Here is a 15,746-nt window from a genome sequence, read left to right as displayed (position 1 = left end):
GTGCTAATGAGCAACTGTTAAATCTGGTAGCTATATGTAACATGTTGGAGTATTCATTTGAAAGGCTACAACTTGACAATAATAATGTTGCTTATTTTTATGCTCATGTGGCGTTTTACCTGTGCTGCTTCTTTCTTTTTTCTTTTACACCTGATAACCCAATGTTACCTTCATCCATTAGTGTTTTGTGTGCATGTGTGTGTATGTGTGTGTGTTTGTGTGAGTGTATTAACCTTGCTCTCCCCTCCTCCGCTGCCGCATTCTCCCTTGTCATACCACCACTTGTTTTTCAGTTTGTCCAGCAGCCCCTGCTCGTTCAACTTTAACACCGCCAGGTTCACCGCATTTCTATATGAACACAGTGGCTGTTAGCAGTTTAGTTGTTGCCAAAGTCAGTCCTCCTGCTGGTATTCATGTTAGCAGTATGAACTCTTAATCAATAGCATAAACAGTATACACACAGCTGGAATGATTCTCTATTCTTAGCAGCAAATTTGTCAGTATTAGATTAGAGAATTATATTGCGGCTAAGCTCAACCTGCTGAGTAATCATGGAAATAACAATGTTGTTGGATAATATGTCTAAGCCAGAATCATCTGATATGTTTTTATGGAACCAAAGAGGTAGGATTGGATTCTGATTGCAGGTTCTTCTAATCTATCTTCTCTTATTATACAGTATTTTCTAAGAACATGTTATAAACCATCCAGGTAGCAGCTTCACTTTATTAACTGCCACTGATGCTGTTTTTCATTCATAGATTCTGGCTACTGATGCTGTTTTTCTCCAAAATGCCTAAATAAAGCATTTGGCTGATGTGCTTTCTGCCAGCTACTTTATGTATCAGTCTGTTTTCCCATCAAATTGTATTTTCAAAGACACTGGCCATCGGCTCTATCAGCTACAGTAACATTGGATTCAACAGAGGGAGGTCTCAGAAGACAGAGACATTGCTAAATAAAGCAACAAACACAAGTGGCAAGATGACCATGGGTTAAACAAGTTGACTCAGATTACCTGGAGTGGTTCTGTAAACTGTAATGGATGTTAACTTATAGTTTTTTGGTAATAAGTTTACCACATAGCTTTGTTTTTGACTAACTTTGTTTACAGCCAGTCTGATCATCTGACCATTGTTGTGGACTTTTCTTTTTGGTGATGTCACCAACGTCCAATGTGAATGTTACTGTTAGAACTGAGGACCAATGCTACAAAATAACAACAACAACAACAACAACAATAATAATAATAATAATAATAATAATAATAATAATGATGATGATGATAATAATAATAATAATAATAACAATAATAATAATAACAATAATAATACATTGTAATAAACCTAGTTTTCCCATAAGCTAATATTAAGTAAGGGTTAATGTTGAGTTGAGGTCAAGTATCACAGACAAGGACAGATTGGATTTAGTTTTAACACTGTGTTGGGTAAGAAACAAACAAATTGATGGTGAAACGGACTTTGACACAGCACTGATGTCTCTACTTGGCTAACGGCTACTTGTAAGGTAAAACAAGCACTACTCTGTAACATCTCTCATTTACATTTCAAATTAAATAGTAATAGCAATTTACACTGATTACATTTATATTTCTGAATCAGGATTTTTGATATTTTATTTGTAAATAAAACGATGTGGAGATGTCAGTAGGCTACACTTGGTATTTCAATGTTTCAGTTGTAGCTCCAGATTTTGATCATTAATGAGGTCTCACTCAAAATTCTGAAAATGTTGGTTAATTTTAACTTCATTTACAAATGTTGAATGTAATGTACAATGCTGACTGTAATTAGATTCAATACAGGCTTTGAAAGGATTTAGATTCCATGAGATGCTATCAAAGCCCAACATAGATGTATAAATAATTCACCAGTACCTGTAACAGACAAACTATTTGCCTACAGTTATTCATGGACCATGATCCATGACTTTGAGCTCAGTAAATCCCTTGGGAGTGATTCTGGCTACTGGATGGCATTATACCATTCATTTTTATGAGAATATCCATTTGTGTAACAGTTCCTTCTAATAATGGTAAATGATTGGATGACTGGATCAAGAGTAACTCAAGTTGTTCTATTCAAAGTGACAGGTTCATGTACACTTTGGTAAGGCAGATGGATTGAAAGCAATTCAATGTTGGTGTAAGCTCCAAGTTTCTCTGACAACTCAAAACTAACTAAGGAATGGCTCTTCTTGGTTATCATTTACACACAACTTCTAAAATGATTGTGGGGAACTCTAAGCTGTTAGATGCCTGACATAGATTATTTTGAGTAGTAGTTCACTGGACTGCATCTATTTCTTAATTAACTATTTTACTGTGCATATTATTCATACCTGATGATTATGGATGTTATGATCAATTTCAGTGGCTCACTTTGCCATGGAGTTTGTTTTGTATTCAGTTATGCAAAGAGTTATTTCTGCTGCTGTCTCACTACATTTGAGGTGAATCACTACCAGCATATGTTTCCAGAAACAGTGCAACTGTTATTTTGGATAATCCACAGAAAACAGACATACAGAAGTATCAATTAAAAGTATCACTGTGTCTTCAAGAGTAACAGTGACACTGTGGAAATTTGTTATATTTTTTATATATTCGATGAGCAGCACTAAAAAAAATGTATTTCCTTAAGGAACTGAACTGAGCCAAACATCCCAGAGAAAGATATCTCAAAATCAGGAAGAGTAGAGTAAATGCTAAAGCACCTGCATGGCTAAATATCATTCAGGGAGACTGGTTGAACAGACCTACAATGACAATTAGCTAAAGCTAATTTTATGTATCATTTGGAAATATTTTAGTTATTGCCTTCGCAGGGACTACAAGTGAGTACAGTAGTAATACTGTATATGTTTTTGGAATGAATAATTGAATTAATTTGAGCATTTTGTGGTTAATAAAACCATAATTATTTTTAAAAATGGGATGAAAGAGTTGCCACATGCTTATGACATAATGGCCCCCTGCCTAAACATTTATCACCAATTCTGACTGAATTTGCTTGTACAGAGCCATTTTAAATGTATTTAGTATTGTTTGTAAAGCTGACAAAATTACTATTAGATTTCACCTTCAGATTTCTGATGTGTGACATCAGAAATCCATTATTCAAAGAATTATTTGGCTGGTGATTTTTCCATCACTTCTACTGATTTTCAATATTTTTCATCTCACATACAAAGCCAAATCAACAATGAACTTAACAGCACTGAAATACAGAAAATCATCAGCCAAATCCTTTGACACAACTAAACCATGTTAATGCTGTACAATATTTTGATCTAACACCAACACATGTGTTAATGCTATACATTTAGTCTAATTAGATTTCTTTTTAGTAACCTAATGCTAATGTCATCTTTATTTTCTTAATGATGCAAACGCTTGTAAACTGCATCTTTTCATTCCATGATGTGAAAGTTTGGAGAGAACCAGAGTCATTTTAGACTTAAAATAAATATTTGTATATTAATTTTGTGAAACTTTCATTAGATTGGCCTAAATATGTAGACAAGTCTGATAAATCGGTGCAAGTGGTATGTTTTAGTGAGCCTATTATCTGTTTCTTCTATGACGTGTGTTTTGTATCTTTTAACAAACCTACATTAATTAGTAACTCTTGAAAAGGAGAGCAGACAATCCAACAGGAAGAGCTTTTAAAATAATAATTATGTCAAAATAGAAATGATATAATGGGTGGTGAAATTGTTTCTAATCATGTTTAGTACTTTGTTCCAAACAACAAGCCCAATGTGTTAGGCCTCATGTTTTATGTAGTGATTAATGGAGGCTAATGTTTTTAAGACATCTAAAGCATGTGACCATTAACCAGGCCTGGGCTCAGGTCACCTCAGATATGATTGGATGAATATACTGTATGTACACATACATGTCTTTGATGTCTTTGGCTATATTTTTGTTTCACAATTTGAATATAAAGATTTTCACATGCCAAATAATTTTGAAAACTGATTGAATTGATTGATTGAATTTTCTGAGTGTTCTGAACTGAACCCTGCCATGGACATTCATTTATCATCCACTTTCACTTCAACAGTGACAACAAGGAAAACACATTCAATGACAACAGTAAGATCATGCTAGGACCAGAGACATGGTTAAAGTGTAAAATGTTCTCTGAATAATTCAACTGGTATTCACCTCCAAATCAAGAGATTTCCTGACTGTAAGATGAAACTAAAAATTGTATCTCTGGTTCTACCATGTTATAGTATAGCTGTAGTCATACAATAGACCTATCAAAAGGTTAAAGTTCCATTAAGCGATATTTGTGGTATTAAAATTGAGATGAGTCATGTGACAGAGTTACTAATGCTACTAATCTCACTGAGAGTCAACACCGTCACTGTCAACACTGTCACTCTAGAGAAACTAAAGTTTAACAAGTACATCCCAATAGTTCTCACTGATCCACAACAGCCAGACCTAGTAAAAAACGTGGACATCTACTCTTCACTCACAAGTTCAAATGAGTTGATTGGAAGTTGCATGTCTTGAAAAAAACCTCTGGCAAAGCCAAAGTCAACCAGTGGCTTTTGTAAACAAAGGAGATCTCAATATATTTCCTATGAATTGATGTGTCTTGGGCCCTGTTGTTCTAATATGGTTCAACTAATCCAGTATAGCACAATGTTAACTTGACTTCTCTCATGTATTTAATTATGCGATGCACAAGGTTACATTGAAGAACTAATATTTTGCAATATAGGGTGTTGTGATGTAAATCCAGTGGTGCATTGCAGCCTTGGTGCTAAGGATGAGTGTGCCATGCACCACCTGCTCAGAGCAGGTCAAAGACTTACATCTTCTGTGTTATTTTGTCCCTTTATTCTATCTATCTTTCCACACTCTGGTTAGGGCATTAATCCCTGTGAGGCTGAATAAAGATTAATGAGTGCAGCATCTGTATTTCAAAACAACTGGCATCATCCATCTGAAGGCTTCAGGTATTTGTCTGGCTACAGTCTCTACTGGAATAATGTTGTGCATTGTCAAGTCACAATTATCCACAACATATCCACTGGTTAAATATTGTGCTACCGGCAACAGACTGTATCAAAATAACTCCAGAAACCTCTGTGCACATCAAACATGTCAGTTATGATGATTATTTTGTACAGCTCCTGGAGCTATGCATACAGTCAATACAGATAGATGTGTGGCTGTAGAGGAAGACACAGAAATCTGTGGAAATGATCATTGACTTCAGACAAAAACACAACCCCACCCCTCCACCTCTTCTGGAGATACATGGAGATGAAACAGATCTAACACATTTCTAAGAACCACCATATAACAGGATGATAAAGAGTAAATTAACATTCAATCAACTTTTTTGAGTTAATAAATGAGATCCAATCTGTCTTTCACGTTTCTAATCTTCCTTGCATGTATTTAGTAAATAAAATCAGATTCTGAAAACTGCCATGTGTTAACATACTTCTTTAGCTCATAGCATCCTAATCCTACATTCATAGATATTTTACTCTTTACCATGAAAATTAAATTGTGACACCAACAAATGTGGATGACTTGAAAAGATTCTACATACTGTATTTAGATCTCCATTTGAATTTGAACAAGAAGATGTTTGGCATCAATTAGAAGATAATATAATCAACAGGGTAAAACAGGCAACTTCCATAGGATTCCAAAACATCCAGTTCACTATGTGGCAATGTGAAATGTTGAATATGAGCTGACATGATTATTATCTGATTAGTCTGGTATAAAACTCTTGATTTTAGCCGATATTGCACTTATATGGTGCATGTTCCAAAAAGGGTTTTGATGTAATCAAATGCCACACAGTTAATCTGGAAGCATGTCATATTCTAGCAGAGGAATACTGTACACAGTGCAGGGGGAGGAACTGGGGTCAATAGGGATGTAGCAGCTATGTATTGTCCCAGGTCCTCATGGTTAGTCCAGCCATGGGAAAACACAGTTTGAGCTAGGAGATCAGCTATAAAAACCTGATTAGTCAATATATTAATACTTTCCCATGACTTAATACTGCCCTCTGGTGTTCAAAGATCGCTTAATGCAGCTTTAACTGTGAATTTGACAAATATAGGTAAATGCAACCAGCATTAAAAACATTCAGCAGAAGAGAGTTGACTTTTAGGAGCAAAACGATAACACTGTGACATTAGAAAGCGTGAGAGAGGGAAGGCAGCACAGACAGAACCAGACAGCCATCTGTAGTGCACTGCAAAGACACAACAGTGAGAAACAAACTCAGTGACTAGCATGTAGACACACACACACACACACACACACACACACACACACACACACACACACACACACACACACACACACACACACACACACACACACACACACACGCACACACACAGTATCTGGATCATTATTCACAATAAGATAAAAAAATGAAGTATTGTCTCTGCATTCCAGCATATTGGATTCAACTACGGTATGTGAGTTCACTTTAAGTCTCGATACAATACTTGAGTGTATTCACCTCCATATTGGGCTACAGAATGGGTATATGCTATTTAAGTAAACAGCCCTCAAATTTTAGGATAATGCAGCAGGACAAACTGTACATGTGTACAGCCAAATCAAAGAGGGAGTCTTTCCATTTTTACTGAATGATTTTGACCACATATCTTTATATTGCATGATCTGTCTCTGCTGATCTTTATACAGTATGTCTTGGAGCTCTGCTACTATTGACTGTAATGTAAAGATAAACATTAATGTAAATAGGTTAACTTCATAGTCAAATGTTTAAAATTTTTAATGCAATTTTACGAAGTACTGAAAGTACTGGCAATGGTGCTTTCCAGTGGAGACTGAAAAATACCTTTCTTTTTTTAAACCTAGTAAAGTCATCTTCATCTTTTTACTCATCATGAATTTATTTCATCTGTGGCAACATGCACTTGAATCCTGTCAAGGCACCTTCACAGAAATTATAGAGAAGATTTTACATAAACCCTCCAGACCTCTTAATAACTTGTTACTTTGAATGCTGAGAGACAGCAGCAACCAAAGATAGCAGTTTGGGTTATCAAGAAAGGATTTCAATCAATTTCCAAAATCTTATACTGTATCAAACATGTTACTTCAATGCAGAAATAAAACTAGTTCTTTTGAGTAGATGCAGTATATTTCTAATGCCAAACAAATACTCTCTCTCTCTCACACACACACACACACACACACACAAACACACACACAAACACACACACACAAGAAAATGTTCAGGTCATAAACTCATAGACAACAACTCCTGAATCCAGGTCTTAAAGAGCCCCATTAAGATTTGGGGTTTTTCTTGAATCACTAAATGACGTAGACAGCATATTTCATAATGGTTGAAAAAAGCTGCAATCAAATTCTTCTCACACAAAAGAATATGAAATCAGATCTGATTCAAATAGATAAAGCAATGAATGGCTGGGATTATTTCACATTCATTGTTGTATCATGATATCTCTTTTTATAGAAATGACACAAAAAGAGATTACATAATACTAACTCTACACCCAATACACATCCTTAAACATTTTTTTGTAATAAATTATTTCTTTAAGACCTGAAATCTCAAACAGCCCTCCCCAGTTGTCACGGCAACCACCACTAGCCATTGGCCAGAGGTGGTAACCATGGTAAAAATACAAACCACTGAGATGATGTCATCAGGGTAGGTGGATTATTATAACAACGAATAAGCCGCCATGCCCCATTCATCACACTCGCATACTGCACCACCCAGTCAGCTCTAAGACTTGGGACCAGACTACATCACTCCCCACCATGAACAGGGCTGAATATGAACACAGCCACAGCTCACACACTGGCTAATTACCACCAGTTTGTTAGTTTGTTCATCCTACTAACTATGACTATTAAAAATGGTTCTTTAAGTTTTAACTGCTGAGAAATAAAGTTTGTGAATAGGGAGAGGGGACAGTATGCTAGGCAGCAGGTTAGTAGTGTGAATGGTACATGGCAGTGCAGGTTGGCTAGCATTGTTATACTGATCCACCCACCTTAATGGGGATCCTTTTGGCGTGGCAATGCCGTAGCCTTTGGAGTCCAGGTTTCCTCCCACTTTCATGGTGTCACAGGGTTTCCTCTGCTCGATGTACTCGTTCATGGTAGACTCCAGCAGGTAGGCGTACTTCCCTTTAGACTTCCTGACACGCAGGACACCCTCTGATGTTTTCTTGACGAACACAGAAGGCTCTGCTGATTTCATGTACTGCCACATCTTGTCAAACAAGGCAATTTTAGAGCGCTGAAAAAAGGGAGACAGACACAGATGCTTAGATTAGATATAAAACTTCATTTGTACGATGTGGGTACGATTTCATATATTTCGTGATTTTTTTAATCATTCAAATTTGGCAGGATGGTTAACAACACACTTTTCTGTGGTATGTCAAACTCAGAACACATATTTATTCTTACTTTTTTTTTCATTAAACATTTGAAAAGATCATTTTTGGAATATTTTTAAGCTTGCTTTATTTAAGTCTCCATAAATCTTCTTTTTCAATTTCTTGGATGTTATCGCCACCATCTACTGATCAGTGGATCAGGGTGAAACATGTATGTGTAGCCATTGTGTCACCTTCTGTTGCATTGTTCAATAAATTAAGCACAGCAGTTTCATATTTCTCCACTGGACATAATGGATATGATGTAACATTCTCTATTGAGTACAAGTCTATGCATTATAAACATAATCATAATGTATTATAATCTGCTTTTAAGCACCACACTCATAAATATTCATAATGATTTATAACGATTATCATAACATTTATGAATTATGAAGCATTTTATAATAATTTATAAGGTAAAGTTCTACACACAGAGAATCACTGACAATTAACACAGAAGCCATTCTGAAGGCTCATGCTGGAACACTTTAACACAAACTAACACATTGAACATTGGCTTGTCCTATAATTTGTATCACATGTGTCCTGTTACTATCTGAGGCTGTAGGTTGCATTAGTGGGACGTTCTTACCCTGAAGAACTCCTTGGTGGATCCAGAGTCCAGTGTTCCATATGCTATCTCTGTCTGTTTAGCCAGGTCTTCAGCACTTTCAATAGGAGAGACCATTCTCTCCACCGTCAGGAAGGCAGCCAGGTTAGCAGTGTACGATGATATGATGATCAAAGTGAAAAACCACCACACACCTCCCACTATGCGACCTGACAGAGACCTGCAAACACACACACACACACACACACACACACACACACACACACATAAACAGATCATGGTATGCTGTTATTACAGTCAAGATATGTCAAGCACTCAGATGAGAAATGTATGGGCAAGGTAGGAGGATCTACAGAGTTCAGCAGAGGGCCTTTTTGACTAACTGTGACTCTGTGACAGAGTTGATTATAGCAGCAAAATATTGAAGGGAGCATCCTCTGGTCTGAGCACAGCAGCATGTATTATGTTGCATGTTGTTTCTGTGCAGACTCTACTAGCTTGTAGGATTTCTGAACATTTCTTTTATCTGCCTTTATGAAAAAATGAAGAGGTGTTCCTAGGGTTTAATGTAGATATTCCAAGACACATGAACATCTACTTGAAACCTTGATAATAATAAAATACTAAAATAAACATGTAATTAGTTAGAATATTTAAAAAACAACTATGGGTCACACAAGGTTTTTATAAATAATTATGTCTCTTATATATATATAAGATAATATATATCTCTTTTTACACTATCTGCCCATATTTCCAGTTGTAATCTAAGCTGTTTAAAATCTACACTGCACTCCTACTCCTCTCTGTCTATTTTCTTAGCTCACATCTCTACTGGCCTACACACTGTTCACCTTCAACCTTCAACTGTCTTGTGCTAGTAGGAAATCTTGTTTTTAAAATATTAAAGAACAATATTACATTATGACTGAGGTAGATAAATAGCAGCCTGTTGGCTGAATCTGGCTGTCCAATATTTGACCTCCTAATGAATACTGAGGTTTTATAAATGTATAGTAGATAATGATTTAAGAGACAAGGTTCATATCCATTCTAATAAATGTCAGCTTCTAACCTCTTAAAAACAACATGTCAATGTGTTATACACCAGGTTTGTATTATTACCAGCACTTATCTACAACCATAACCCACAAACCAGGTTTCATTTGTGTGAAGGTTATAAATGACATTTCTCTCTTCATAGTGTAACACAGATGATGTTCTGTTTCTATTAGTACTAATGTACTAATGGGATTTATGACATCTGCTCTTTTAAATCCTTGAATTAACTAGAAGAAATGAAATAAATAAATATTTGTCTTCTGCATGCTAAGAGATCAATTGCAATGTTTTGGAAAACAAAAACTTGTAGTACAAGTATGACTTTTTGGGCCAGGAAAATGCTCTTCACCTTGCCTCTTGAAAAAATAACATACATACAAAAAAGGAGGCAAGGTTTGTTTGAAAAAATATGGGGATCTTTTACTGTATTTATAAAAAGTTTAGATCTAACAGAGAGGATGTAGAGAGTGAATAAAACTGATGTATGTGATACTACATTAGTGCTGAAATTGAGAGAAAAACCCAGAATTGTCCTTCATATCTATAATTGTATTTGTCTGAGAAGATGTTCTTTGTAATGTTGGTTCAGTTTATATATGTTGATATGGTGTGTTTGTATGTATGTGATGTAAGCTTACTTATCTTGAAAAAAAAACAAACAAAAGCATATTAAAAACCTATTTGGCTGTGTTTTGAACACATTGTGACCATGGTTATGTCTGGTGAACTGAAACATTTGATTGAGGTTGGGGAAATGTCCTTGTGTTGTTTAAATATTGATATAGACCTGAGGGGTATTGCACAAAAGTAGAATAAAGAAATCCAGGATAACTGAGCAAGCGCAGCTTGATCTAGTCTGACCGGAGCATCTTGGCTTATTCGGTTGCACGTTTGCTGAGCCAGGATGAAAAGGCGCGGCTATGTCAAGCCAGGTGTAGATAGTTGGGATAAGTGCGTGTTGACGGCATTCTCAAATAGACCCACGGCATCGATCACAGAATCACAGATTGGAAAATGGAAAAGTGTCGCGCGTCATTCTTCACGGCCGCTGAACAACAGCTCCTGATGGAGTTTCATGATGAGGTTAAAGAAATTATAAGAAAAAAAGGCAACACAAGCACAAAGCACTGTAATCAAGGAAAGGGAGAAAGCCTAGCAGACAATCGCGGACCGGCTCAATGTGTAAGTAGTCCAATTAATGTACAATTAATGGATTAAGTATGGCTCAGTGGGTAGAGCACTCGCCCCATGGGATGACGCTACAGTCCTCGCTGCAGGCGATCCTGGTTCAAATCCCGCACCAAGCACTCCTATCCTGCATGTCATTCCCCCTCTCTGTCTCCAGTTTTCCTGTCTCTCTCTACTAACCTGTACATCAAAGGCAAAAAGCCCAAAAAATATAGGCTACTTTAAAAAAAAAAGTAAAATTAATACAACAGTGCTCCACTAGAACTGTCAAAATTACAATTAAAGGACTAAAGAAGTTACTGTCCAAGCCCACTAATCAACAGTTTTGATTTAAATTAAATTAAACACTTTGATTTAAATGTGGCAAGTAAAAGTGCATGCTACTCAGGAAATATAATTAAGTGCAAACAATTATTATAATTAGGTGTAGGGCAGGGGGAAGGCACATCTGCAGCTGCAGGATGCACTTCTGCAGATGAGGAGACAGTGTTGCTGGACTCCAGGCTTGAGGTATCATGTCAATCTTGTGGAAATGTCTTGCTCATTAACATGTGTAACAGAACCCAGATGCTGCTCAGCCTCAGAAGCAGCCAAGTAACATTGTGAGTATCGGCTAGTAAATAGTACAAAGTAAATCTACTGTACATTATACACAATAATGATACCACATGAATGACTATAAAATGACTGTTGAAATTAAACAGTCAACAGACTTTAATGAAACGACAATATAGTCTATTATATCAACATATTTAGAAAGACCATGGAAATGCTGTAAAACCCATTAATTTGTCACATGATTGACAGAACTGCCAGATGAATCCCTGAGAATAATCTTAGCCTGGTTGTTAGCCTGGTCTGGAGCAGGCTAGCTGCAGAGAATAAATCACCATAGTAACTCGGCCGGGATAAATGCAACCGACTTGAGGCTAAATTCAGCCAGGATAACTAACATATTCCGGCTTAATCCCTTATCCTGGCTTCATGCAATACCCCTTCGGTGTCAGGACTAATCTATTGATGACTTTGTTAGTTCTAACATAATCATGGTTTCTGCACTGGAACAAGTTGTTGCCCATGAAATGACCAGTGACACTGGAGCACCTCTGACAGGGTCCACAGCAACACTGAAGCACAATCATGTCTAGGAGTAAAGACTCATCCTTTAATAGCTACACAAACCTTGGTGAGATATCACAACCCTGCCGCATGAAAGCACCCAAAGAGAACCAAAGAGAGTTAAAGATCCCAAACTCATTGGTGGATTCTGTGGTCAGTGGCAACGCTCCATCCTCTGGCTCCTCCAGCGTCCACTCATAAGGGCTGAACCTGGATACCTACAAAATAATACACACATTTTTATTGGTCTGATTTTCCCTGTTGTAGTGCACCTGCACAAAAACACACTCCTTTACTTTGACAAGTCAGCATAAACAGGTTGAGTAAAGTTGTTGAGTCATAGCAGAGAGTCTCACAGTCCAAAGCAATTAGCCTAACATGAGATTGTGTTGTAGCTAGCCACCATGAAAAAATACCTGGATTGTTTTGTAGTGGACAGCACATTGTCCAGCCTGGTTTTGAAATAACATATCTTTACTTTAAGTTATAAATGTGTAAAAGATTCAGATCTGCACTTCAGGTACCACATTAACAAGATGACATAGAAACATAGCTGAAATATGACCATTCATAAATCAACTGTACTTATTTCACTTCAATTCAATTTCATTTATATAGCCCCAAATCACAACAAGACCAAATCCTGTGATTTAATTTAGACCCAACATTCCCACATCAGCAAGTACTTGGTGGAACAACTCTTGTTCTTCCTCTGCAAACACATTTAGAATGACTTACTATGCATAAACATCTAACAGTCTTAAAAATGATAAAATCAATATTTATGCAATGTAAACAGAATATTAGAACCACAATTGCAAATGACATGGGATGTTATTCTGAGTCAGTCTTATTTTAAGGTTTAGGAACCTCTGTCACCCATGGCAACAGTATATAGTAATATGTGAGAGTTCTGGTGTGACAAAACATTACACTTGGCACAAAGCTGACTCAAAACACACATGTAAACAAACATCTCAAAGCATAGAAAGATCCACTTACCAGAAAGAGTACAACACTGACGCCTATATAGGCAAATACAATGCACATCCAGATTTCATAAGCCAGTGGGTCCAGAAAGGAGAACACTCCAGGTTTGGATTTCTGTGGCTTTTTGATCATGATGGAAATTCCCAAAGACATGAAGGGTTTGGAGAAATCGATCACCTCTTCACGAACAAGAGTGATTGTCAAGGGAGCAACTGCTATATCTGCTTTCTGTTGGAGACACAAAGACAGAAAAAGAGTGTGTGGTTAATCCTGGACTATAGAAAACACACACAAGACAAATTCAACTATGAAAACTCAACAAAAACCAACCCGACAATTGAGTAAGATGCCTTTTGTTATGCTCCCACTCAACATTGTTTCACAGTTCCAACAGCACTGATAATTGGCTTATAAACACAGTTCTGAGGGAAAAGGGGAACACAATGCCTGTGTAAATTCTGTATATACATTATTATTAATAAAAATATATTTTTATCTCACCCCATACACCAGCTCTCCAACCATCCCATTCCAGATCTTGGTTTCTGCATCTCTTGCTCCATATTTGCCATCTCCCACAATCCTGAGCTGGTAGCGTATAGCACAGTGCTTTGCTATCTCCGCAGCCAGGTCAACACAGTAACCTTAAATCATCAACCCCCCCCCCCAAAAAAACAACAACACCACATGCACAAAGAGACATGTCAGTTACTGTCCTGCAGACTATAGACTGCAGGGTGGATGAGCTCACTTTGTTACAAAGAGGACAATCATCTCTTGTCTGGACTGAGTGCAATGTGAAATGTGGATAAGTATATTGCCAACATATTTTGTGTATTGTATGCAAAAATTGAAGCTCTATCTTGGTTTTGGATGCTGTATGATGGTGCTACATAATATGACAGCAGTACCATTGTTGTATCATTTAACTAGATTATTATGTATAGCTCTGGAATGTAGAGCACCTTTTCTGTTATTCTCATAAACACGTAAGCAAACAAATTCTACAACATTTTAATACTCTATTCAGCATCATTAAACAAACGCAGACACACACACACACATACAGTACTGTAAAACCCAGTGTATAAGACCACCAGTAAAATACAGAGAGGTTGGATCTGGATATGGTTGTAGGTATGTAAAAGGCCATCCACACTAGGAACAATAACTAGAACTATAATAACGATGTGAGTGTCCACACTTCTGAATTATAATGTCCTGTAAAAAGCGGTGTCAAGCACACGCTGCACACCTGAGCTGTTTCTGCTGCTAATGAAAATAGATTCTGTCATACAGCTGTTAATGCTGTATGTTGTAAGGAAAAAGGAGAAGAAGTGATGTTGAAGTGCAATGAGCAAAAGCGCACAGGTGAGCAGCTTTCATTGGGCTGTGGCAGAGACGCACACTATGAGCACAGATGTTAAGAATAAAAGTAATAATAATAAAAAATATATAATAATAAAACTTTGTTGTTTTTCCACGGGATGGAACAGAGGATGATGCTTTGTTTTACTGTGGAACTGACACAGAGTCAGAGGACATTGAGCTTGGTGAGTCTAACAGCTACTCAGGCACAATATTTTCACACAGCAACAGCACTGATGAAGAGTTTTTGGGTATGCTGTAAGCATACAGCTACACACTGTATCAAATATGTAAAATTACTGTGTTCTTTTAAAAGGTTTAATTGAAATTCATAGCCTAATATACCAGTCCAGTTCAGTTAAGCAAATCGTTACCGGACCAGTAACCATAAACCGGACACACTGTTTCAGATGTAATATGTGTGTTTAATTGTGTTTCAAATAAAAGTAAATTTAAAAAGTTTTGGAGTATAAAGATGTGTGTTTATAAATACATAACATTCAAATAAAGCAGTCTGTAATAGAAAAGTGTTTTTCCCCTGCAAGACACCCCCCAAAATAGACTGTGACTTATACAAAGGTGTGACTTATACACCGGTTTTTACAGTATATAGTAATGTATACACATACCTTCATAACGGTCATTGTCTTGAAACAGCTCAGCATTCTTCTTGAGCATCACATAGGGGGCTTCCTACAAACACACACACAAAATACATTTTTATTGCTTTATCAGTTTTTCCTACCTATGATATCACCTGGATACACACACATATGATAAAATTGAACTTGACATGAGAAACAAACACATTATGATGTGTCTTCCATAATACCAACATTACCTCACTCACATTTAACTTTTGGGTTTAAAGGTACACATTCTTGATTTTGGTTCATTTTTGCACCATATCCTGAAAGAATCTTTGTAATTTAATGATCCCTCAAGAATAGTTTCATTAGTATACATGATCATAGAT

The 15,746-nt window shown here is 36.7% G+C and overlaps 1 protein-coding gene across 3 annotated transcripts in view; it reads right to left on the bottom strand.

The window, feature by feature from the left end:
• LOC128369380 (glutamate receptor 2-like) overlaps positions 1–15,746 on the bottom strand; it is a 63,782-nt gene that overhangs the window by 14,342 nt on the left and 33,694 nt on the right. For 2 of the 3 annotated variants that reach the window (XM_053330416.1, XM_053330423.1), the window contains 7 exons: positions 15,400–15,463; positions 13,904–14,046; positions 13,415–13,630; positions 12,476–12,630; positions 9,065–9,263; positions 8,077–8,324; positions 234–348 (listed from right to left, as the gene is read on the bottom strand). In XM_053330416.1, coding sequence (XP_053186391.1) covers positions 234–348; positions 8,077–8,324; positions 9,065–9,263; positions 12,476–12,630; positions 13,415–13,630; positions 13,904–14,046; positions 15,400–15,463 — 1,140 coding nt within the window. The remainder of the gene's footprint in view (positions 1–233; positions 349–8,076; positions 8,325–9,064; positions 9,264–12,475; positions 12,631–13,414; positions 13,631–13,903; positions 14,047–15,399; positions 15,464–15,746) is intronic. The other variant, XM_053330431.1, reaches the window with a different exon arrangement.

This window comes from Scomber japonicus, chromosome 2 (genome assembly GCF_027409825.1).
Source record: "Scomber japonicus isolate fScoJap1 chromosome 2, fScoJap1.pri, whole genome shotgun sequence".
NCBI classification, from domain to species: Eukaryota; Metazoa; Chordata; class Actinopteri; order Scombriformes; family Scombridae; genus Scomber; species Scomber japonicus.
The sequence above is the reverse complement of the archived record's forward strand: the minus strand, read 5'-3'. Positions and strand labels throughout refer to the sequence as shown.